The 25,739-nt window shown below is 36.9% G+C and overlaps 1 protein-coding gene across 1 annotated transcript in view; it reads left to right on the top strand.

Moving 5' to 3' along the window:
• ABCA13 (ATP binding cassette subfamily A member 13) overlaps positions 1 to 25,739 on the top strand; it is a 203,041-nt gene that overhangs the window by 30,665 nt on the left and 146,637 nt on the right. The window contains exons 11-16 of the mRNA XM_059815467.1: positions 12,212 to 16,924; positions 18,273 to 18,379; positions 20,293 to 20,411; positions 21,710 to 21,882; positions 23,069 to 23,145; positions 23,690 to 23,811. Coding sequence (XP_059671450.1) covers positions 12,212 to 16,924; positions 18,273 to 18,379; positions 20,293 to 20,411; positions 21,710 to 21,882; positions 23,069 to 23,145; positions 23,690 to 23,811 — 5,311 coding nt within the window. The remainder of the gene's footprint in view (positions 1 to 12,211; positions 16,925 to 18,272; positions 18,380 to 20,292; positions 20,412 to 21,709; positions 21,883 to 23,068; positions 23,146 to 23,689; positions 23,812 to 25,739) is intronic.

The raw sequence follows: 25,739 nt of genomic DNA, 5'->3' as shown, positions 1-25,739 counted from the left end.
ATTTCAAGTTCCCTGTTTGGCTTATCACTTAATGCAAATGTAAGCATTTTATATGAAGATATGGCTGTAAGTTCTGTACTTATTCAGAATGTTTGGTTTTTTTTTTTTTTTTTTTTTGTTGAAGCAGTCCAAATCTTCCTGTACATTAGAGTTATTCTTTTACTAGTTGGTCACTAAACTAGTAGAAATCTATTTTGTTGCAACTTTGGAAATGCCTTCAATTCCCATTTCAGGACAAATGCAACTACAAGCTTGTAAAGATTGACTGTGCTTTAATTTCAGGAATTATGATTCACAGCATATGTTTTAAAATAAAATCAAGACAATTCTGGGTGATTTATGCAAAATAAAGTGGTTTAAGAGCTCCATTTGCCTACCTACTTAAAAATAAAAAAAGGACTTGTTATAAATTATCTGGAAGGTTCTACACAGGAGTTAAGTTGTAGATACAGGAAGTTAATGTTCGTCAGAGTTGGCAGAGCCTCATGAAAAGTCTATGGCAGAGCACAGGAACTGATACTTCTCTAACTGCACATTGGATGACTTGCATTGCTCCTGGGAGTATTAATGTTGGCCTCAATTTGGCATTACTTGTAATAGCTCTACTTGTTCATATCAAAAACTGTCCTTCATTGGAGGAGGTATGATCCATGCTATACAAATCAACATTTGAGGATAAAACTGAGAGATACAAAGTGCTGTAATGCAGCACACCCACAAGTGGGAAGTGATCAGGCAATGTCTTTGGTTCTAGATTTGTTGCTGTTTTAATTAACTTATAAAATGGACACAGGCCTCTTTCCATTTCCATACAAATCTGTTTGAACAGGGACACAAACAAATGAAAAAACTGTTTCTTCAGTAAATGAACTGATGTGGGATTATAAACAGGTGTATAGCTCCTGTGCTTAACCTAACAGTTGCTGGTGGAATAGCAGCCACCAACTCCTCTTCCCACCTTTAAGTGTTAAAAGACATTTGTTTTTTTAGTACAGTAAGTGGCTTGATAGAAAATGAACTCTTTCATGGGAAATGTCTCCATTATTTTTTTTTTTTTCTTTTCTGTAAGGGGAAGAAAGGAGATGATTTTGTGTGTAAATCTTCCCTAACATTAATGGTTTTGGCCTTCAGGTAAATTAGTCTGAAAAGAAGTAGACTTGTCCATGAAAACAAGTTGTACTTCTCACCTGGGAGACTGATTAGTGAATGCTGAGAGTCAGGGGGTTCTTTTGTTTTTGCTGTTGTTACCTTAGTTTGCCAAGGTTTTTGTAAAATCCATTATCTTCTGTTAAGAGAGAGACTGCGGTCAAATTGTTCAATAATTTAGTAGTACATTTTGCAATTTGGTTCCTTTTTTTATAACAGGGAAGTGCTATACTGCTGCTGTTGTAAGAAACTACAAAGTAGATGATATAGTGACTGCACAACAAAAAAGATCCCATAGTTTTTCAGCATTTTTACCTTTTTTTTTGTAGTACACAATGTTTCTGTGCTCTATCTCTTTTGATTGCAGAATCCTGCATCTGGAGAGAATGCAGTCTGTACTTCAGGATGTACCTCAGTGGCCTGTTACAAAGAAATTTCTTCTGGTAGATGGAGCTATAAGGAATGTAATAGCACAGTATTTATATTTCACTGAAGGTAAAGCTGCATGGTGGTTACTCATTACTAGCACTCAAATGACTTCTGCAGAATAACATGGGAAATAGATAACATTCTACCTCTAGGAAGGCATTTGGGCTCTGTAATACATATCTCACTTAAATATTTACAGCAGCTGTTGAATTCCTAAAATTTTGTTTCCCTTAGTGGTGATAGAACACAACATAATACCTGGTTTTTGCTTCTATCAGGAATAAATAATTTCCTTAGGCATCTTATATGATGATGTATGCTGCTGTGGCTGTTGTTTAAAGATCTAACTCAAGAAAAAGAGCCTGCTTAATAAAAATTCAAATTATCAATGTCTGAGAAGTTTCTGATGCCATCAGTCACGTATGTGTGAACAAGAAGTGTTGGGTTTAGATTTAGATGCAACTTGATGTTTCTGACTGGTCATTGCAAGTGAAACAAAATGCTGAGTTGGACATATGGATTTTCTGATCTCTTTAAGTAAGGATTTGATTGAGGGCTGCGAAGCATAGAGGCAGGGTGCTTCTTTCTCTGGGGGTTATGCTTTTGGATACAAAGCTAGGCTGATGGTGAAGGAAGTGGAAGATACCATTCCCAGAAGAGAGGGGACAGTGTTGAAGAACTCAGGGCAAGTGGAGGTGTATTTTATAAGAAGTTGGGGAACTGGATCTGTTTTCAGCAGTTTGAATAAGATGAACTAGTTCCCATGAAGTTCTTGTAAGTAAATATGTCTGTTCAGCAATTGTGACTTTCAGATTTGGAATACATTTATAGTATTAAACGGTGTGCTGGACTTAGATTGCGTGATGCTCAGCACCATGATACCCAGGCATTTGTCGGCAATATAATCATATTATAAGGTCCACACAGATCTGTATTTAAAAAAAAAAAAAAAAAAAGGAAAAGGGACAAGTTATCTTTCTGTGAAACTTTTTAGTGGAGACCTGCGATACTATAATGTGGGTATATATAGGAAGAACACTTGTATTACTCAGTTGTAATTAGGTATATGAAAAACACTTTGGTCCTTTTGGGGACATTGATAGTCTTAAATTACTTGATATTTGCATGTGACTTTACAGTAAAAAATAAACAATACATTAAAAGTACAAATTTTGTCCAGGATGCCACTGAAATTGTGCAATTTTGTCCTTGATTTCTAGCTCAGATGTCTTCAGATTACAAATAAACACCTCTTGTTTGAAGATCACTGTTGGAAATTAAGACAGACTCTGACACAGGTTTTGTGTATTTTAGTACTGTGCATTATTACTAGGAGTAAAGGTTGTGCAGGTCACATTACAGCATCAGTGATAACAGCGAAGCCCACTTTCCTTGGGTTATGCTGTATGACTCATGTATGCTTCTTGCCTTTTAATGGCTTTATAGCTGAGTACTCTGGGAATTTAGCGAGCAGTTCTCTTGTTGATACACAAAAAAATGATATAATCCAACAGACCCTTTAGCTGTATCAGCTAACTGAACTAAGCTGTAAAATCTGTTTTAGCCTCTAAAAATGAACAAGGACTGAGTGCATAGCAGGGAGCAGATCTTATGAGAAAACAAGTACTCTTTCAACATAATTTTCCAAAGGCGCACTTTTAGGACATTTAATATTAAGTTTGCTGATTGTTTATCTTCTGTGTTGATTAGGTCATTGGACCAAAAAGTGTCATTTTTGTCTTGTGGGTTTTGTTTCATACCACATGGCCACATGGAATCAGTACTGCTAGTCTTATTACCAAATCCTGATTTACTTGTGCACCCAACCCTGCAAGACACCTCTGAAACTTCAGGATCGTTTCTGTAGTCTCCTTTTTAGGATGAGTTGATCTGAAGCATGCTACACAATTTTGCCTGTATACTGTATATAAGTATACCTTTCTTCATGACCGCGGAGTTATACTGATTTATTATCGCTGGGCATCTGCCCTGTCAGCTTATGTGGTAAAATGCTCATCTCCATGCACACAAAGGAGTATAGAGGAACAGTGGCAAGTGGGAAAACCCAAATGTTACCCTGTTCCAGATCCTCCAACGCTGGATCACCTTAAAGACTGAGAGGATTACTGCCTAGGGGTATGGGACTTATTACGGGAAGCAGGGAAAGAACATTTTGGGATTGCACAAGACTTGGTATGGGAGGTTTGGAAGAGGAACCAAAGGCAGGGCGAGGAAGTGATCTAGGTGGTTTGGGGAGGAACAAATATGGGAAAATAGAAATATGGTGATGAAAGGGGCTGCTCGCATATGAACAGGCTGCTGGGTCAATATGCTTGCCTGGCCATGCCATGCGCCTGACCATTGCAGGCTGTCCTGCCTTCTCACTAAAATCCATTTCTAACTCTTTTCCTGGGTGACGACTTCCTATTCTGTGTGAAAGTGTGTGTATGGGGGTCTGTGCAGCAACTGAAGTCAGACTACGGGACATACAGGAGCCCATAGCAACAACTGGAAGGACTGGAGTGAGTGAAATAAGTGCCAGTAAATGGGGTGGGACCTGTGTGTCCATGGTGCCAGAAACTAGAGTGAGTGAGGGTGGGCATATCAGTGTGTAATCACTAGTGAATATCAGGTTGGGATAGTTGAAGGGTGGCTGAGGTAACCTGGAAGCTGGGGAGGTGTGCGCTTCTCTGACAGTGAGGAGGAGTCAACTATTGGAGAAACCAGGAGGTCCAGCCCAACACCAGGGAGACTATGGGGTCCGAGGGTTGACTGAGACCTGTTTGTGTACCTCCTATGTGTGAAGCAGCTGGGGGGAGCTGAGGGACCAGGACCAGCTGCAAGATGGACTGAGTGTCCAAGAGCAGTTATTGCAGGGATCCACTGTGTGTAAGCAAGCACATCTCTACCAGAAGCTGGGGCAGGGCTGCAGCTTTGAGGGCTCATATGCCCAGGTGCCACCAACTGTGGAGGGAGACTGGGATCCAGGGGCAGCTGCTGGGCAGACTGGGTGTCTGAGCCCAACTGCTAGGGGGGATCCACACTCTGTGTGTGTGTGTGTGTATATATATATGTATGTTTTCCCTCTAACAGACCTTCATCCTGACCGACCGAGGAGGTGAACAGGATGAGGCCGTTGGTGCTGTTTGTGTGTGTGCAAGTTCTGCGTGTGTTGGTCTGTCTTGATCTGTGTGGCCGGCCATGTGCATTTACTGTGTATGTGTTGGCTTTTGTGTGTACCGGCCCAGCCTTGCTGTCGGTTGGACCTAGGGACATGGAGCTATGGCAGCCTCACCTCTGTAGGGCTGCTGAACTTGGTAGCTCCCTAATATGACCTGCTAACACTTCTGTGGTTGTCTTTTATTTGAGAAGGGTGAGATTAGTTTTGCTTGGGAGCTTAAGGAATTAGGCCACCTCTCCATGTTTCAGAAGAATTTGCTGGCTAAATCAACACTTACGTATGGAAAGAGTCCAAGTTTATTTACCGCATTCATAGCTAGAAGCCCACACAGGACCTCATTTTCCTTTTCTGAAAATCATAGAATCATTTAGGTTGGAAAAGACCTTTAAGATCATCAAGTCCAACTGCAAACCTAACCCTGTAAGTCAGCCACTAAACCATGTCCCTAAGTGCCTCATCCACACAGCTTTTAAATACCTCCAGGGATGGTTTTTCCTAATATCCAATCTAAACCTCCCCTGGTGCAACTTGTGGCCATTTCCTCTTGTCCTTGCAGGTAGTTGTAGAGAGCAAATCATGAAAGCTCACTGAAGCCATTGGAGCTACTCTGATATAACTGTGAAAAGGGATAGGGTCATGCTTTTGCTGGTGTAAGAAGACTAGTGTCTTCTTTCTGCCTTGTCTTGATGAGCCTTTTTCAGTGGTGGTGCAGGAGGGGAGCAGCCTTTGCTCCTCAGAAGTGCAGAGTACAACTGTGTACATAGTTTGGGCAAAATGATGGAGTGCTTTGGGCAGGGATATCATCTAAGCCAAAGTGGAACCTTTATACCTCTGTTACTGCTGTATTTTTAAACCATGTCATGCACAGTTTTCTTTCACAGAAGGATGCTTTCTACTGTACTGTCCCTGAATTACTGTGTAGGTTAAATATTTTCTTTATGGGGTGTGTGTGGGAAATGTCTTACAGAAGCTTTACGTAGCCTGGAAAAACTGATTCCCTTTGCCCAAAGAGATGGATTCATTCATCTAGACATCAGAAAGCTCTTTGTGGAGATAAAACAGGTATGTTGTTATTTAATGTTTGTATATTAATTTGCACAGAGCTGCAGAGGCTTATTTTGGGGGATAAAAAGTACTTGCTAAGTAGAGTATTTCACTTTTTATTCAGCAGCATTTTGGTCCAAATTTACTTTGTAAGATTTTGTCTTTTGACATTTCATTGTGAGAATTAATATGGAGTGTGAATAAAATCTGTTCCTTCACCCTGAGTTAATTTTTAAAGTGACAGTATATTCATTAAATTTTAGATGTTGATGAGCAATACTTCTTATATATGCAATGATATGCTTACAATGTTTGAGAAGACCCTGAGATTTCCAGAGGACTCAGATGACAATGACATTTTAGCAATATCCATGTGCCCTGGCAATGGTTCAGAGGTGACCTTCAAGCTAAGTAACCAGGTCCAGTCACTAAAGGAATCTGTAAGTATTTCTGAATTCTTTTCATGTTTAAAGCTTGCAGAACCTTACTTATATTACTATTACAAAATGAAATAAATTAGCAGGGGTTGTAGCTTACTACTTAGTGTTTGCTATTAATAAGTGGATGGGTAACTGATTATTTAAACTGATTAAAATGTGCTTGGGGGCAAGGCACAAATGGTCCTGAGGACTCTCTTGAGTGGATGTGACATTTTAGACATGCTAAGTAGCTGTGGCTTCCAGAAAAAATTGAGAAGGTATGAAAGACTGCTCATTTAATCCATCTTATGTTGGATTTCAGTATCATCAATATTACAAATCTAAGAAGCAGGGCCAAAGTCTCAGGTGAGTTTCCCTTTTACTGGTTTCACATATTGCTTTCTTTACTGTGAAAGGTCCTGCTTCTGCAAAAAGTAACTCAGGGACGACAGAGCCTGCCAGATTCAATAATGGATGATTATTTGGGATGGCAAGAAATAGAAGAGCAGCTAACAAAAAATTATGCTTATTACTGTGAAATTAATCAATTGCTGAGCACAGAGGCACCATCTAAGGAGGATGTCCATTTCAGCTCTTGTCAGGAACAGCTGCTCTTCTCACTGTATGTATCTTGTATACATTTTAATACATAAATATCCTGACTGGTACCAGCCTGGAGTAAGGTATTACAACCAGTACCTAAATAGACAAAAAGGTTAAAACCTTGCTTTTTTGCTTTTGATTACTAGCCAGTGTTAACAATTTTCTGTTAGAACAAAGAGAAAAGTAGAGGATGATTTTTTTTTTTTAATTAGTAGTAGTATTTGAGGGGGTAGGGGTGGAAATAGGCTGAGGATAGGCAGGTATCTAGGATTCTAAAAGCCTATTCTCCCTTTTTATCTTCTCACATCCAAGCATTTTCTGCTACTTCTCAGCCTGCTTCCTGGTACATACCTCTCTGGTACTGTGCTGCTCAGGATGCTTGGAAACTTGGATCTGAAAGAATCCTGGAAGATGCAGGAAAACATTAAAGAGAGGGTAGTTAGAAAGTGCACTAGGAGGGGTATTGCAGCCTCAAGTTGCTTTCTGAACATATCAAGTGGTTCCTCTATTTTGGCAGAAAATCCATTCATCTTTTTAAGTTGATTGTCATTTGCAATGACTGATTTCAAGCTTTAATGGTGTTAAATCAGAATATATTAGAGACAAACCCCTGTATCAATAAAGTGCTTTAAAATAGGATAAAATTTTATTATTCTTGCTTGGCAAAGTAAAGCATGAGCATAATGCATTTAGTGTGAAGTTGCATTTATACTGGACAGATGTCTTAGGTCGCAAACTTAAACGTGCAGAAGCCAACTATCTACAATTCTTCTGCGTATAAGAAACTTGACAGAAGATTTTGCTATTAAAGCAGTAAAACTATTACCTCTAATCATTCAAGAATCTGTCAGAAATTCCACAAGCTGCATTGGCAGCAGGGATTAAATCCACAGATATTAATATCTTAGACATTAAAAGAATTATGTCATTTTTCCTGTCCCTTTTGCTGCTGTTCAATTGTTGATTGCCTTCCCTCCCTCCATGTTTCTAAATGACTGTGAAATCACCAGGAAGACGAATTTTACGTTTACTTTTTTGAGCATCAAAAACACTGATAGAGCTAAAAGGCCCCTGAGAATAGAGGCTTGTGTTTAAGTAACATTAAAGAGCAAGAAAAGCTCAGCACTACTTTTATGTGAGGTGTTTTGTTATTGTTTTGTTTGACTGTTTTTTTTTTTTCCCAGGGACAAAGCAATTATTTTTTTTAATGCAAAAGTATATTTCAGGACAAGAAGAAGCATTTCTTGATAATTGTTTTTAATTTCAAAATGCTACTTTTTGAACTAGAGCATTTTGTTGGGGGTTTCTTAAAAGACTTTTTAGATTTAAATTTTTTTCTGCTCACAAATTCATGTAGTAAAGTCTAGTTGTGCTTAGAACGATGTAGTAGCTATGCCATTGATTTCTTTAGCAAAGGACTTTGCTATTAGCCTGCCTGCCTCAGTTCTTCCCTAAGTCAATAGGACTGTCTGTATGCATAAAGTAGCAATAGAATTTAGCTAGAGATTTATAGAGAAATAGCATGTGTTCACAAGGCAATTTGACTTTGAAAGAAATAACCAGTTTAATCATGGTAGCCTTGTTTTCTGTGTCATTTCAGAATTAATAATACACTTGAAGAAATTTTGTTTGCTTTTGAGGGAAACGAATACTGGAAGGATTTAACAACTTTTGTCAGTTGGACATGTGAGGTAGCTCAATACACAAATGAGAAAGCAGGCTCCATGGGTGGTCAGTCAGGTAAGGAACAGCTACTGCACAGCACAGGCTTTATTCTGCTGGTTCCCTGTCTGGTTTAGAGTATGGTATTCCTTGAAAAGGGAAAAAGTGATGATTTTTACATTTGTGACCCTGTTTCTGTTTGTTTTTCCATCAGCCTTAGGATTCACCAGCTGACTGAATCATTAGCAAGGAAAACTTATAATATACAGAGCCTGACTGTGGTAAATAGCTGTGATTTTAGTGCCAGCTGGAAAATTTTTGGATCATCGATTTCTATTAGGAAAATTCCAACTGGTTGAACCTGGTTGGAGTCTCTACTTTTGCAACAGTATTCTGTCAGGAAGGCTTCTTAAGTCTAGGATATAAATGGGAGACCAGACTAGCTGGTCTAGGTCTAGGTATTTCAGGCTTGTTTCGGATTAGGCAAGGACTTCATGCTTGATTTCCTTCACCCCAGTTGTTCTGTGATATTTCAGATGTCCTGACCCATCTGCTATTAACTTTCTTGGAATACACTAGTTTTTCATTATTTGGGGAAAACTTTGAAATATCTGAGATTTATGCTGAGGAAAGGGAGATCTTCCATTTCAGAACTTTTTCTCATTAAATATTTGTGTTACTCTTCTCAACGTTTTAGTGGAGCTATGAAGCAGAGCACAATGTGGCTGATCCAAACAGCTCTAAAAAATGACCTCGCCCAATATCACCTATTTGTTTCCTTTAAGTATTCTCGCCTCCCAATTCTTCCATTTTTTGAGGACTTAAATTTCCAGCTTCTGAAGGATTTAGGTTACTGATGGATTTTTTTTTTTTAATATTCTTGATATCTACAGTAAAAACAAAATGGAAGTTAAGGAGTAGAATGCAAATTAATATCTTGAATGTTCAATCACTTTTCTTTTTGTGATCTTTCCCAACTTTGTTATAAAGATCAGTGCAGACACATTTGCTAGAGCAAGGATTTGGATTTGGTGTTAGATAGTGTTTCTAAACTATGCACTATTTTCTTTACACAGTAGTATTAACAAAATCACCTGACTTGTTTGGGTTTTCTTTGCTATACGTGCAGAGGTATTTCTTTGACTTGAATCAGAAATGTGCTGAATTACCTCATCAGCAAGTGGGCAGCTATGGAGTGTATGCAAAAATAAACAGTATTTTTTTTAATTGAAGAACTGTGTTAGTGAAATGAACTGTTCAAATGTGACTTGATTATACAAGTTTTGTAACCTATTACAGTTCCAGATATTCCAGTTATCTGGGCAGTAATACTGAATTTCACAGAACTGCTTTCTCTTTACTGAAATTCCAAGGAAAAAGAAATATTAAAGTTCATTTCAGTGCTAAGTACAGCACTAAGTGCGCTCTGGTAAATAAAACTAATCTTATTTGAACTAGTTCTGCAGTTCATGTATAATTCAAAAGATATCTTCTATTTTTCCTGTTTTTCTGTAAGGACTTCTATTTGAATTTTTCTGTAAGGAATTCTGTAAGGAAAATACAGGTCTGCCTTATTTATTGATTCTGCATTTCATTCCTTTAAATCATTCAGTAGAACTAACATCAAACACTTTAATAAAAATTTCATATTTACTTCTTTTAAAATGTACATATGTATTTCTCTTTCTGCACACATTCAAGTCCTGCTGAATTTGGTAGGACTTATTCAGGTTGTTTCAGTGGGAGTCGATCAAGTTGTTCATAGATGTGTTCGTAAAAATTTTTGTGAGCTGTCTCTTGATGTTGAAATTTGTATTTTCTCTGCAGATGGACTAGAAGCATCTCTATGTTCTAGACAAAAGCTCAGTTTGGAGACCATCCTAGGTCATTACTTAACATTTCTGAAAGACTTACCAGATTATTCCTTTTTTATTTCCTGGGCACGGTAAGGTTGAACTAGTCAATGTAATTTCTTTGTTTAACTGTTTTCCAGAAATCCTTTACCCCACCTCCACTTCGGAATTTTGTAATTCTTGAACAAAATTACCTTGCCTCTTTTCACCAAATGACTGGTGTTTTTCAGTATTACTGGGAAGAAATAGAATCCTGCAAAGAAAGTTACGTCTTTGTGGCTGTCATTCAAAAGCATTAAAAAAAGACATCTCCATCTCTGTTGTGTTATCAGTAGTAACCAAAGTGGTGTACTCCTGATGGTTCCAATGTATTGTTACAAGGGCTTCTTGTCACTAAGTTACTTGCATTATAGCCCTGCTAATATCTAGATGAACAGTGAAACAGAATCCATTTAATCATCACTCTGTTTAAAAAAAGAAAAAAAATATCCCTCATGGAACAACTTCGGACTAATTGTTGAGTGCTGCCTCTGCTGTTAAGTGCTATTAACTATTTACCATGCTATGCTGGTGATCACAGCTGTTAGTAGATAAGAATACTTTCTAAATTACATTTCTGGACTTTGAACTTTATATTTGATTATGCTGCTATTTAGCTCTTTGCTAAATCAATCCCTTGTTTAACCTATCAAATAGAAATAACCGCTATTAATGCAATGAAAGATGAAGAATCAAAATTTTATCAATGTCACAATTTAATATTTCCTCCACTTTTAGACAGGACATGTCGTCCTTTTCGTTGAGTCAGAACTTGACAGGGACTTTAGCAGCTTGATTCAAATGGGCTCTGGAAGCAAAGAACTGGTTTGGGTTTTCAAAATCTTAGATATCCTTGATATCTACAGTAAAAACAAAATGGAAGTTAAGGAGTAGAATTTCTTTTTAGAATTTCTTTTCTTTGACTTGAATAGGTCTAGGAAGAAGATTCTACATGGGGAATATTTTGGGTTTTTTTCAGTGTTTGACATTTTGGTTTCTCTCCTGTAGAAGCCATTCCAGTAATTGCCACAGAAATTCCCACTCAAAGCTTTTTAATGGTGTGTGGGGTTGTGCATTTTAACTATTAAAAGAAAACATGTTTAAGGAAAAGGTATTTTCAGTTTGAGACCTTTGCATTGGAATGCTCCTTTTTCTATGCACTTCAATCTTGACCCGTCTTACGGAGCTAGTAAACATTTTTTCTTTTGATAAATAGTATTGACACAATTGAAACATCAGTTGGAGTATTCAAATTTTCACTGTGATTTCATGTTTTGGGTTTTTTTCTAGATATTAAAATAGCAGTGTTCAGCTATCAGTTGGTCAACTGGAATGTTTTGGCTTTCAATAATTATGATAAAACAAAAAAAATTCTTCAGAATTCACATAAAATTAGAGTTTTTGATTGATTTTATTGATAAGTTCCTTTCTATAAAATAATTCGTCTCTGGAGCATAAAAGCTTTGCTCTTTTCAGCAGCTGAAAATGTGATGTGCTTAAATTAAAGGTGTTTGACTCTTTGTGGCTTACAAGCTTGATTATAATTACTGATAAATGCACACTTCTTTAACCTAGCTGCCTACGTTCAGGTTTTGATTTGAATGTGGCTGCGACTTTTCAGTGAGTTGTCACACTTTTGAAAACCAAAGTAATTGTCATTTGTGCTATATCAGGTTTTGTGGTGATTAATTTGTGACTGCTATTTAAATGATATTTGAACCTCCTTTGAGTTAAGTAAATAAAACTATATTCTACAATTATAAAATATATTCTTAACCAATTCTTGTCTGCCTGCTAGGTAACTAACAAGAAAAAACTTGTGCTTAATTTTTCAGGATTTTGACATCTTTCAAAGAGTTTTTGAAGAGAGAAGAAAACTTATGGATTTCTGGTGAAAAGGAAATGGATCATCTTTTACATCTTCTAGAAGTAATAGAAGAAATTATAATGCTTGATTTCTCAGCTTCTTCAAACCAGTCTCTAACTGAAAAAGTCTTGACTAATACAATTGTATGGATGAAAAATTTTGCTGAGGGGAAGGAATCTGCCACCAATTTCTCACTTGCAGTTTCTGAACTCCATAATGAGCTACGAGAATATTTCCAGCCTCTTCAGAGATTCTGGATGAAAGGGAAGACAGAAGTTTTCTGGCATATAGTGAAAATTGTATTCTATGAACTTGATTCTAGGCTCTCTCATTTGAGTCAAGTAGAAGAGGAGGAGGTATTGGAGACCTTATCTAGAATTATATTTTCCATTACAGAAAATAAAATCAGTAATAGAAGTATGCTATTGCTCCAAAATATCCTGACTGATTGGCCAGAGGTCAATATTGCTGCTTTGAACCATCTAAAACACTTAACTGAAAACTTCCTAAGGAATCTCTATGAGGTTGGATCATTGACTGATGATCATGTCAATGTGACTTTCAGCACAATTCATGGAGTGAATAATGCCTCCTCTTTATTACTCTCAAATGCAACTTTTATATATCAAGTACAAGAATTAGGAGAAATTGTGCACGATTTCTTCAAAAACATCCAAAAATTAAACAGTACTAGTGTGGCCTCACTTGTTCCAATACTTTTCTCTCTGTATCAGAACGATGATCTGGTCTTAAATATTGAGAGCAATAGCACTCTATTAACATTTCTTTATGAGATTTCAAAAGACATTTCATCTTTTCAAGTATGGCATGATTTCCAAGAGAGGGATCGAGTTTTTTATTTTCTGTCTGAAACTTTTGATCTTCTCTGGAACTTCAACAGTAAGTCTCTCTGTGAAAAGTTACTAATCATTTACAACTACACAGAGTTTCAGGCCCGGTCTCTTGCACAGAAAGGAAAAAAAGAGATGCAAGTTGTCTATAGCACTCTGAGCAGCCTTAAAACTTTGTTTACAGATGACGAGCTCCAAACAGCTGCCTTTTGTTATTTGGAACAGTTTCTTGATATCTCCCCAGAATGCCTGGTAAATGATGAGTGCACTGATTTTTATCTATCAAACATTACTTCTGTAGATCATTCAGCAGAGCTTTACAACTTACTACTTCTTCCATTGGACAGTGTTCTGTCTAATATAACAGACTTGGGAGATAAGGTAAGTGCGCCTTCTGCTTTGCACTGCACTTTTACATGGCTTCAAACCTGGACAGAGATTTTTGAAGAAGGATCCAAAATCTTAAATTTGAATTCAACCTTTTTTGTCCATCTAAGAAATGATTTGGCAAATCTCTCTGAAAGTCTTTTAAATGCAACTCATGATAAACTGTGCAATAATACAGCTATGGTTATTGTTGAAGCTACGACAGCAGGAATGAATCTATTGAAAATGATATTTGAAGGAGGTGGTGATTCAAATGACTGGAAAGATTTTGAAGCTTTCCTTGCTAATCTTCAAAGTGTATCTAACAAGGCAGTTCATGTCGCAAACTTGCTTAAAGGTAACAGTTTAGAAAGTGTTTTAGAAATGATGGGAGTCATGATAACTGAATTGCAGAAATCTATACTGAAGGTTGTTAATGTAGAGTTTTTGAATTCTTGGCTTGATAGTTTCATCTCAGGAGGATCCAAGGGAGAAGATCAGAGTGCTGGTGCATTTTCCATTGGAAATTCCCTTTCTACTATTCTCAAGCTCTCCCAAAAGGAACTTGGAATTATTCTCACTGAGATAAAAGACACAACTGCTTTCTTTAAAAGTGTACCTCAAGGCAAATATATGGTTTGTATCAGCATTTTGCAGAATATTACCAAACTAATTTTGGACAATACTCTGAAAGACATAAGCCATTCGCAAACAAATTTTTCATCTCATCTTAATTCCTTTCTAAACTTTTATAGTACAGTGGATGAAGTGGAGGATTGTAACACATGGATACGTGGATTAAGTAATCTCAGTGAAAAATACAAGTCACTTTCCCACCTTGAAAGTGCAAAACATATTTTATTTCTATTGAAGTCTCTGGGAAACATTGAGACAGATGCTAAGCTAATGAACGTGATGGACTTTATTAATTTGATTTTTAATTTGATACTCCCTGAATGTTCCCTAACTGGTTCTGATGTGATTTGTGTAAATCTTTATTTCAGTATTGTAGCAAAAACTTTAAAATTTATTCTCCCTGAATTTTATGTAAAAGATGACATTAGTGTGCTTGAATTTATTTTTACACTTTTAAATAACTCTGGAGGGCAAATACAAATGGTTGTCAATGATTTAGCCGGGCACTCACAGTATACATCAAATAATACCCATTTTAGTCAGTCAGTCCATGGATTTAACAGGACTTCGAGGATGTTCCTTAATCCTTTTCACCATGTTCGGCTTTCATCTGTAGAACTTTTGGCAGAAATTCAAACTCTTCTGAAAAATAAAACTTCTGAAATCCAAAAAAATGGCTCCTCTTATTTGGATATTGAGATTGAACCATTCTTGCATGAGAAAAATAGCAGTTTGTTGATGGAGTTCTTTCAACATGCGATTAGTAAACTTGACTCAAACTTGCAGGGTGAACACAAAACATTTCTCCAGAAACTGATAGAAACAGCAGCTCTGAATACTGAATTGGTAAGGAAGGCACTTAAAATTTTCATGTCTTCTAGTTTTACTGGCTTTCCATTAAGAGATGATAAAGAGTTTCTAAAGCATATAGTAGCCTTGGTGCAAAATATGAGGAACTTGGATGTTGAGTTCTTGATAAGTCAATTCAAACAAGTCCAGAGGAGCCTAGATAATTTCTTTAAAAATCTCAAACCTTTATATATTGAGAACTCTGAGTTAGGAATGTTAACAGACTGGTGGAATGCATTTGAGAACAATTCATGTAATTGGAACCTGACTGGCTTATGGCAAATAACACGACTCTTTGAACAAGATAAGCTCTACAATGTAGAAGAGATGGTGCATCTCCTCCTCGATGTTGTCAGCCTTACAGAAAGATTAGCTCATGGAAATGTCACGGAAGGACTATCTGAAGTATACGCTTTCGTACTGACTCAGGAAGGAAAAATGCCAATGTTTACTGAAAAGGAGTTCTCTAATCAAGTAGCAAGTCTTGTAATGTTACTGGAGACACTGACATATGTGTCTGATGAACCTGCAGAGGCCTCAATTTGTTTTTCTGCAGCATTCTGCTGGACTCTCACAACAGCAACACCTCAGAGTGATCCCACTTTTAAACCTTGTGACTTTGTGCATAGCAATTCTACTCTTAGTTACAATGCAGTCATTGAAGTCATTAAGGAGCTGAAACTCGTCATTCTGGAGGATAGTTCCTCATGCACTATGGAAGACATTCAGATGGATATCACTCGCAATCTGACTTGCTTTTTTCATCAAATCAAAGAATGGAACTCTATTCTTTTGAAATTTTCTGAGCTCCAACATGTAAATGGCTCAGTTCTCAAAGAGCTGCTAGATTTTTGGAATGAGCTATCCCTCTACGTTTTGCCGCTGCAGGTGAATAATACATACTCAATAAATTGTTCCTCCACACTGAAGACACAAGTGGCTTTACAAATAGTAGAAACACTGGGCAGTATGCCAGTGGCAGAAATGGAGATGGCCAAAGGTGTTCTTGAACAGCTGGATGATCTTTATGGTGGTCTAAGTTGGAACAGACATTCAAGAACATCACTTATAAAGGCTGTTCTTGCTAATGTTAAAAATATGACCAGTGAAGTTTCTGGACTCCTGGATACAGAAGCTCTCTTTCCTTTTCTTTCTGTAATTCAGCCTTTAATGATGCTGTCTACTGTTGGAAACCAGACTTACTCAATGCTTATGATATTATCAGTTTTAAATGGAAACAGTAATATATCTGATAACTTTGAGAACTTCTGGTTTCTTATAGTTACAAGCATAGAAGATTTATTTGTGAATTTTAATGTTAGACACTTACTTGCAGTGATAGACCAAGAGTTTCAATTACTAAGGTTAGCCACTGGACAGTCCTCTTCAATGGTTTTTGATGTTTTAATACAGCAGTTTAATACATCATCTGTAGATGCCATGTTAAGAAATTTTGAAGACCTACAAGAGATTGTGAACAGCTTTCTATGTGAGTGTAACAATAAAAATTATTCTAAAATAATGCATGCTCTAATTCTCCTTATGGCTAATGAAAATTCATCAAATGACATACTGCTGGCTGTTGAAGACATTATTGACTTTCTGGAACTATTCCAAAATAAGTCTAAGGAAGATTACACTGGTATGTTGTTTGTTGATGGTCATCTTAGCAGAGAAGAATTGAATAATACTCATACTGCTAATTCAGTTCTGCTAAACAGTCTCCTTCATATAATTGCTGATCTTGTTATAGAAGAAGCTCTGCATACAAACAATATTGAGCTTCAGATAGTTGACTTCATTGATTCGTTTTTTGATAACTCACAATATAGAGAAGCTTCTACTAAGTCCCAAAACAGAACTCTGGAGATCATGCAAGAGATCTTGCAAATGATGTTTCAGTCTACCACAGAACATGACAGGAACAAAATAACCTTCTTACTAAAGGATCTGCATAGGGATATAACGGCAGAAATGAGGTGAGTGTCTTCTATGTACTCATTTTGACAGTGTGCTGACAGTGACAGAAAAGCTCTTTGTAAACAGCTCAATCAAAACTTTTATTCAGTTAATTACTGTTTCATTTCAGATTTGTGCCTTTGAGTAAAATGATATTTTGTATCAACTTATATTGTTCAGACCAGCCATATTTGGTGTGGACCAGGTTATTCATGTGTTTAGTCATCTGTACTGATACTCAAGGTGGTTTCTTTGGAATTATTATAGAACGAAATATTTGAAGATACTAGTGTTTTAAGATCTTTGCAGGTCTGAACACTGAACCCACAGTTATTGGTGGACAACAGTGATTTTGGCTATGGAGCTAAATATTAAGGAATGCTTGGGACTAATGTTTTGTGGTGGCTTTTTTTTTTCTTTTTATATCCGAATGTAGGTATACTGTATTTGAAATGTCTTCAACTTACATTTGCTAATGACTTATGCAAACAAGATGAACCTTTTGGGGCTATGGTTATAATGTTAAGTTGTTCAGTTTAACAAATACAGTTTCTGAAGGAATCTTGAGCTCAAGATCATTTTTGGCAGATTACTCAAATCAAATGTAATCCAGCAGCAGAGGAAAGTCTCCTTCAGGAAGATGTTTACTAGCAACTTATTTAATAAAAGTACTGCTAGACTGGAGTTGCTGCATTGAAGTAATACTCACTGAATGAATCCCACAAGATGGTTGTTCCAAACAGCTCTAGGGTGTCTTGCTGGTGGAGCTACTGATCCTGCTGACATAGACCAGCTGACAAATTGCATACTGAAGTTGATGCATGACTCTGATGTAGTATTTAGACCTTTATGATTAATTTTATGCAAATCTGTCAAACCCATGGTCAGCAGGGCAAGGTATTAGCTAAATTTGTTGAAAAAACAAAAGCAAATACTAGAAAAGTGGTTTATTTTCCCCAAATGCTGATTATCAGAGATTTTGAGTATTCTGCTCTTTGCCATCAAGTCAGTATATGCTATGGGCTCTCAGTATTTCTGAAGCCATTATGATTTTGCTTATTTTGCTAAGGTACTTTCTAGCACTCCTAAGGTCTAAAGAAGCTCATGACTTTCTACCTTGATGAAGAGCTGTTTTATTTTTTTGGTTGTGTGGTGTTTTTTTTTTTTTTTTTTTGTTTTTTGTTTTTTTTTTTTTACATGGGAGTATTATGTTCTGATTTTGAAATAGTTCAGACAAATGTAGTAACTCTTAATACTGAAATCTGTATATGGTCCATTGAAGATTACAACTGTACATAGTCACTTGTTGAAATTTTTCTGTGGTACCCTTGTTATGGAAATAATGCTTTCTTATTAATCTTTCTACAGAGCATCTAAAATCTGCAAGATTCTTCAGAAACATTTATACCCTGCTAGTGTCCTACTGTTGCAGAAGTTACAGTTTACCATTTTGAATGTTCTTAAAATCTTTTCAGGTTGGTTACCACAGTAGTGAAGTGAGTATATGGGTCACCATATGTGTTAGTAGTATAATGTTAAGGCCTTACTCTGAGCATCCTTTTGTAAAAATAGGTTAATTTGGGTGATGTCAAGCAAGGCAAGCATACTGATGCCTGGAAATTAAACCAACTGAGGCACAGGAAAAACTTTGATACAGATTACATAAAGGGATGATTTCTTTCTGGAGTGGTCATGTTGATTCAAAATCTCAGTGGGAACAGGAGGTGTTGTAGCTCCTCTTCTCTCATTTTTAGCTATGTGCTTTTTCCCTTCCTCCCGGGCTTACTCTGACACACCAGGGCCTCTTCCTTTTTTGATTTGACTCACAAACCCAGCAGAAGACTGTATACACATTTGGGTTTTGTCTTATCTTTTTTACTGCATATCGTTCTGCCAGGTTAGTGAACTGAGTCAAGTCACAGAGGTTTTTTTAATGAGCCAGAGTTGCCACAAGGCAGCATATAGCTGACAGAAAGGAAAAACAGTGCAGGTATATAAAGGAAGTGGCACCCCCCACTTCTGGCCATGTTGAGCCAGTGGATTGGCTTGGTTTTATTCCTTGTATACAGGCCCCGAAGATAAGCACTTTAAGAACGGCTCTGTATTGACCTAAGGGTGTAATTTCATATTATGTTTTCTTTGGGGAAACAAAAGCCTTTGCTTTTCAAACTTCATATTTCAACTGAACTATGCCCAGAATTATTTGCAAAGAGCAATTAGGACGCATTAACCTGTTGTTACAGAGCAAGGGATGAGATCAGTAACGTCTTATGCCAACTTAATTCCCAAACAAAACTTAAAATGTGATTACAACCCAATTCTGACTACCTTCTCCACTCTCCTGTGACTGATGTAGTTCCCAAAGAGTAGAACAGCAGCAATGTGAAGCTCAGAATAAGTGATACTGAAAATGTGTGCCTGGTACCTGGGATCTGCCTTTGACCTCTTAAGAACAGTCTATTTATTGAGCGAACTGACATTAAGCAACTAAATTTTTGTCATTCTTATTTCAATACTCTCTGGTCATAGGGATGTTTCATAATGTTTCATTTGATACAGAAAACATTACGAAACCTAATGAAAAAAGATGAAAACTGCTTGACTTGGTTTGCATTACTGATTTGCATTGTATTACTTCTGTGAGCAAGATCAAGGTTTGCTTGTTTTAGAAGCAGTGGTGAATGTTTATTATTCTTCCTTCTTGACTTATGAACCAAACATAAGGAAAGAAACATGGGGGAAAAAATGAACTTGATCCTTCCATAAACCAGAATTCAACTGTCAAGCTAAACTCCTTCCTTGCTATCCCATGTACAAACCCACTACAAGCAGGGGAATGGAGCTATTTTCCAGGGACATGGGGGCTGCAAGCTTGAGTAGAAACTTCCTCCATGGATGATCAGGTAATAAATATCCCCTAGATGGATTCTTTATCCCTTGATATGCAAAATGTCTATGTAATGCTGTTTTCCTCTGCTTGCAGCTAGGGTTTGAAAGTTACTACTCACTGGTGGGTTAGTAACATCCTGATGTCTTCACAGGGAAATAGGATCAGGGGAGCCTGCCCAAGGAGGAGGTAGATGTGGTTAATATACACAGCTTCTCAGAGTTATGCTTCTTGCTCACAAAGAGCAAATATGAAGTTTTCTTCTCTGGTTCTGTAGCAGGTATTGCTGTTTTTATTATTGATCAGGGAAGTGTAATGGAGAAGAGTAATGGAAGCTGAATCAAAGTAGCCCTTCCTGCCCTCTGCAATGGTAAATAAATTTAGGCAGAAATATTTCTCAGTGCCTTAACACATCAGACTTTCTTTGCTTTTAAAAACTTTTCTGTTGTTATTATTTGGTTAACTTTTCATCTGATTGAACCTGGACATTTTCTCTTACAGAAGAACCTGCCGTCATTGGCAACCTTTTCTGTGTTGTTACAAAATGTAAAGGTGGATTAATGAGTCACTCACTCCTCTCTGTCATTGAAGGACTCACTCTGGTTCAAGATCATTATCAGGTTTGAGTGGTTTCCACACCTATAAGTGTTCTTTACACCATGTATTAAACTGTAGAAACTAATGGAAATTTTGTCTTTTTTTCCTACTGTCTGAATGATGAGTCCCTACAGTGGCTATGCAAAGCTGAGGTTTGTATGGGTATAGCTCTGATGCTTTTGACAGTGATACCCAGGAGTTCCTTAAGTAAACATTGGTGACCTTTGAAAGCTGTAAATATAACTAGAATTACTAGAATACCTATAACTAGAATAACTAGATTGCCATTCAATACCAAACAGCAGCCAATTTTTAATTCCTTTAAATTTTGTGATACTGCTAATTTCATGAATCAGAATGCATTTATACTTTTAAATCTTCATAGGAACAGCTGTGAAATCAAGCTAGATGCAAATAAACGTTTTGTCCAGAGTCACTCAAGCTAAAATAGCAATTGTGGTTACCAGTTGGGGTCAGTCTGTTTTTCTTTAATAGTGCATGAAGTTACCAGCAGGAGAGAGTAACATCTGGCATTTAGAGACACATCCAGAGTTGGAAGCAGGCTTTTGGATAGCGCACGCATGTGTGCGCACGCAGACAAAATACTAAAGTCATGCTTTTAGTACAGAATTTGCCTCATCTTTATGAAATAGCTCTGCTAGTTTGTCTACCTGGACATTCTGCTGATATGAACAACAATGTTTTAAGGTAAACAGACATCAGAGGCATCACTCATATCTCAAAGTAGACTTTTGCAGAATAAATGCATTTCTGTAGTCACCATCATTCTATGACCTACTTCTGCAAATATTAAAAAAAACTTGCCAAATCAGAAATGTGAATATTCAGGAGAAAAGGTAAAAGTGAATACTACACAAAGCATAATGCAAAAAAACCTTTGGGTATGGGTATCGAGATATTTTGGTTTGCTGAATGGAAACTGATGTTGTTTAGAACAATTTTTTGGGAAAAAGATAAAAATGGTCAGCCTAAAATAAAAAAAAAAAAAGAAAAGCTCATTTCATTTTGAAATTAAATTTCAAATGAAAATGTTTGCATTTCTGTTAATGGATGATTTCCTTGATAGGCTAGGTCAGATTCATAAATATTTTTGGTTGTTTCCAAAACTCAAATTTTTGGAAATTCCTTGGTTCTTTGAAACCTCTCACCCAGTTTCAATTACAAATACAATGAGTAAAAGGATATTACCTTCCCATATTCTCTTTTGAAAATATGTATCATATGGTTGCCAAGACCTGCTACTTCAAGCAATAACATAATCTCATGAATTTGCTAACCATATGATCACTGTGTTTTGCAGGATATTGAAAGAATGTGGCCTGCTTTCAACAAGGGGGATTGTGAGAGTATGGTATATATAAACCAAAAACTTTCCAATACTTTGGAGAGCTTCCTGAGAGCCTTGCAGAATACCAGCAATGGCAGCTGTGAATGCCAACTAAAGTTGGGGAACATACAGAGACAACTGCAAATGTAAAGCGTTTTACATTTTGGTACCCCAAACGGTTCTTGTTAGAGATGTTATTTTGTGCATATGTCTGTGTTCTAAATTATGTAATTACAGGAGAAATACTGTTTATCAAAGTCTCTTTAAACCATTCATTTAACCAAAAATTGATCGATACGATGCAGAAATTATTTAAGTAATTTAGCAAAATTCTGGATATTTCTAAAAGCCCTTACACTTTTGCTGAGCACTTGCAGCAGACCTTGCTGCTTGACAAGGAGAATGCTTTGAATAACAACTAAGAAATTTTTCAATTTTCCATGACCTCAGTTAGGTCAAAACTTTGATATCTTAATTTTTTATTTAAAGCTGTTTTGCTATGACCTCGTCCTCTTAGCAGCTGGATATCATTTGCAAAACATTAAACATTTAGATCAGTTCAGTAGTACAAACAGTCAGAAACACAGGATGGTGCTTATAAACTGACAGGCTTGAACTCCAACTGATTTCAGATATTTGGTATTCCCTTGAGGAAAAATAGTAGATTTTAAGTAAATTAATAAAACTGCTACTACAGAATGTTTCAAACTTGCTGTCAGTTAAAAGTGGTCCTTGTTATAATTGTTGCTATACTGGTTTGACTATTGGATTTTTTTCATAATGGGCTTGAATGGTGTCTGTGAATTATAGTAATAATACAGAAGAACTTGAGCTTAGGTGCTGCTCTTATGGACATAGACTTATGTCCAATTTTTGAATGGTAAATAATATCTGATGTGTGTATACTCTTTATTACTTAAATTACAATTAGATAGACCTTATTCATTCTGAACTGCAGTGCTTTGTATCTCTAGGTTTAAAAAATGTGTGTTCAGTACGAAACTGGAATGTTTCAGTAAGAAAATGGAAGTGAGGCATTGCTAGACCTGTGTTTCTCCGTAAGCTACTGTTTGCTAGAGCACTTAGCCATCATGGAAAGATCTCTACATTTGCAATCTCATTTAGGCATGAAATATGGTGATCCCTGCACCATATAAATACAGCAAAAGAAGGTCTGTAAAGTTGCTTACTGCATGCACAGTGTGTGCACATAGAGAAAAATGTGACTCTTTTGCCTCATTTAGTGGCTGTTTCACTGTTCACGTTACTCTATACATAGTAATGTCAATGACTTAGTTCTGATAACTTGTGAAACAAAGGCTATCATTTCAGGCTGGCTGCAAGTTTGAAGCTACAGTTGTCAGAAAATCCGGCAGCAGCTTTTCTCAGCAATTTTAATCTTTTGAATGGTGGGTTCCAGTTTTCTTCACTTTTTTACAAGTCACTGCTGTGTAATTTGGCAGTGCAATAACTTTTTCATTGTTCTTCACATTTTAAAGGGATACTCATTGTGGAGATTACTGACTTAATGCAATGTATTTTCATTGTACACATGTGCACATACCTGCTCTTGAGTTGGCACAGGACAGCATAGTTTACCCTGTCAGAGCCTGTCCAATAAGATGCAGTGATTCATTAGAAAGAAGAGGGGACTTAAGTCAGTGGAAGAAGAAAATCTTAAAGGACTAAAGGCTGCTTCACTAATTTCAGATGTTCTCATAATACAGGGATGTGGGATAACCTGTGCTCTTTTAGGGTAATACAAACAGATGCAAAAGCCCTTCAGTCTGCCAGGAGAGTGACCTTTACATTTTAAGTAGTAGTGAATTACGTGATATGAAGCCTTTGTGTCCTTTATCACCCCTCAGAATAAATCTAACAAAAAGGATACAGTCTGTGGGCAATTTAATTAAGCAGGTTGGTATTGTTGGCACTATTTTTCTTCTCTTCTAGATGTGAAAGTCAAAGAATGTGTGCAGAATCTTACTCAGTTGAGGCTTGACATTGGTTCTTCTGTCAATATTTCTGAAGAAACTATCAGTACCATCTTGGAAGCCAGTATCTCTCATTCAAAGGTAAAAAATCAAAAAGAGGTGTTAAATTAACAGGTCAACCTATAGCCTGATGTGCCAACCGAAACAAAACAAACCTCCTTGTTTGTGTGGAATCTTCTATTTTCACTTGTCATTTCTATGTGGAATATTTTGTGAGATTTAGGACTTCAAAAAAATAATGTGACGCATTAAGAGATCAGTTTATAGTAGCACTAGTCTTCTGGTCTAAACGACACCACTTCATTACTTTCAGCAGTGTTTTACCCCTTGTGCTCACATGGAATTTGAGCTTTCCTATCTTGGTACTCTAGAAAAGGTGAGGGTTCCTGGATCCTTGTAGTTCGGAGTTGCCTGATATTTTTTTTTTTTTTGGTATTTCTTCTTGTGCTCTTCACTGTTATTACATTATCTTACCAGTGTCTTACCTTACCTCCACTTTATTTATCTCTTGTCTCTTGAGTATTGTCTAAAGGGTGGATTGTGTAAGTTTTCTGAGTGAAGGACTGTGTGTGTTATCATTGCTGCTGTTTCCTGTGATCCCAGTGATTAGTAGAAATCATGAAAAATGCCACCTAACTTACAGGTTCTCTCTCCTGTTAATGTTTGTATGACTGAAAAGAGTTGGGGGTACATTTGGTATAAACTAATCAGGTCGATCAAGCAGCCACTGGGTGTCACTGATGCTCCACTTGCAGAAACAGTTGCAAGTTTTGTTCGTGAAAGTGTGGCTATTAAAAAGGCGGTTCAGACCACCATAACTACTTATAGATGATTTGTTCTTCTGCTTCTTTGGCCTTTATTGTTAGCTTGTTATTTTGATACCAGTAAATGATAATGAGAGAATTCACCTGGAAGCGATTCAGTTAAATGGGATTCGGTGCACCTTTGATCTTTTGGAATAATAATGCTAATTGACTGAATTTTCAAATTACTTTCTATCCTGATTTTTTGCCAAAGTCCTATGTAGAGTTTAGAGACATGTACACAACTCACATTTGCATATCTGTACAGAATTTTTTGTTTGCTTAAGTGCTTAAATCATCCCCCAGTCCAACGGGAGCATTAAAGCCCATGTCTCTTATTGATTATGCAAGATGCACAAGTACGTTTTTAAGCTATAATTTAGGCATGCCCATTATGCTTATGGTATATATAGCCACTGTCTGATAACTCTAATGATAGCTGCAGGCCCATTGCAGTCCTATATTTCTGTGGTTCTGTACTACTACCGTGCTTGTCTTGGGAATGGTAAAAGCCTGCAAGTTGTTTGTGCTTATTGCACTTACCCTTAATTTCTACCACAATATTATGCTCTGGCCGTGCTCATTGCCATGCGATTAAGTGTTTTGAAACTGGTCAAAACCTGTAGTCTGAAGACTATAAGCATTCATTTACTGAACATAGGAGTTTGGATTAGCTCTGGTACTCACAAAGCTGCAAGGAAAGTTCAGAGGGACTTAATCTAGTGGATAAAATGCTGAATGGGTTGGAACTGGACCGAAATGGTGATATTTGTGTGGGGCATGACGAAATAAATTTCAAATTGTATCACAGAGTCAAAGGTCCTCCACAACAATAAGTCCAAATCAGTATCCTTTTATGCGGCTTGCAGAATTATATGTACATTCATGTTCTGTTCCTTGTGCACGCACAAAACAAGTGAATATTTAAATATATAGGAAATCCTTTGGAATCACAAAGGCAAAGTTGTGTTCCAGAATAAAAATCTAAAAGTCAAATTAATAAGTTGGAAATTAAAATGTTCATAGGAATTAGAGTTAAGTTGCATATTTTGACAAACTTAGGCTTCTAACTTGATTTTCTTGGGGATCCTCTTCCTCACTGAGTACTGTTAGTAGCTATGGATGCGTTCAGTGGAGGCAGTACAGGCAGATTCTGTCCTAAGGAGTACAGTGGAGCCCTGAGTACTGTACTTTGGCTCCTACAGG

This window comes from Gavia stellata, chromosome 3, assembly GCF_030936135.1.
Source record: "Gavia stellata isolate bGavSte3 chromosome 3, bGavSte3.hap2, whole genome shotgun sequence".
NCBI classification, from domain to species: Eukaryota; Metazoa; Chordata; class Aves; order Gaviiformes; family Gaviidae; genus Gavia; species Gavia stellata.
The sequence above is the reverse complement of the archived record's forward strand: the minus strand, read 5'-3'. Positions and strand labels throughout refer to the sequence as shown.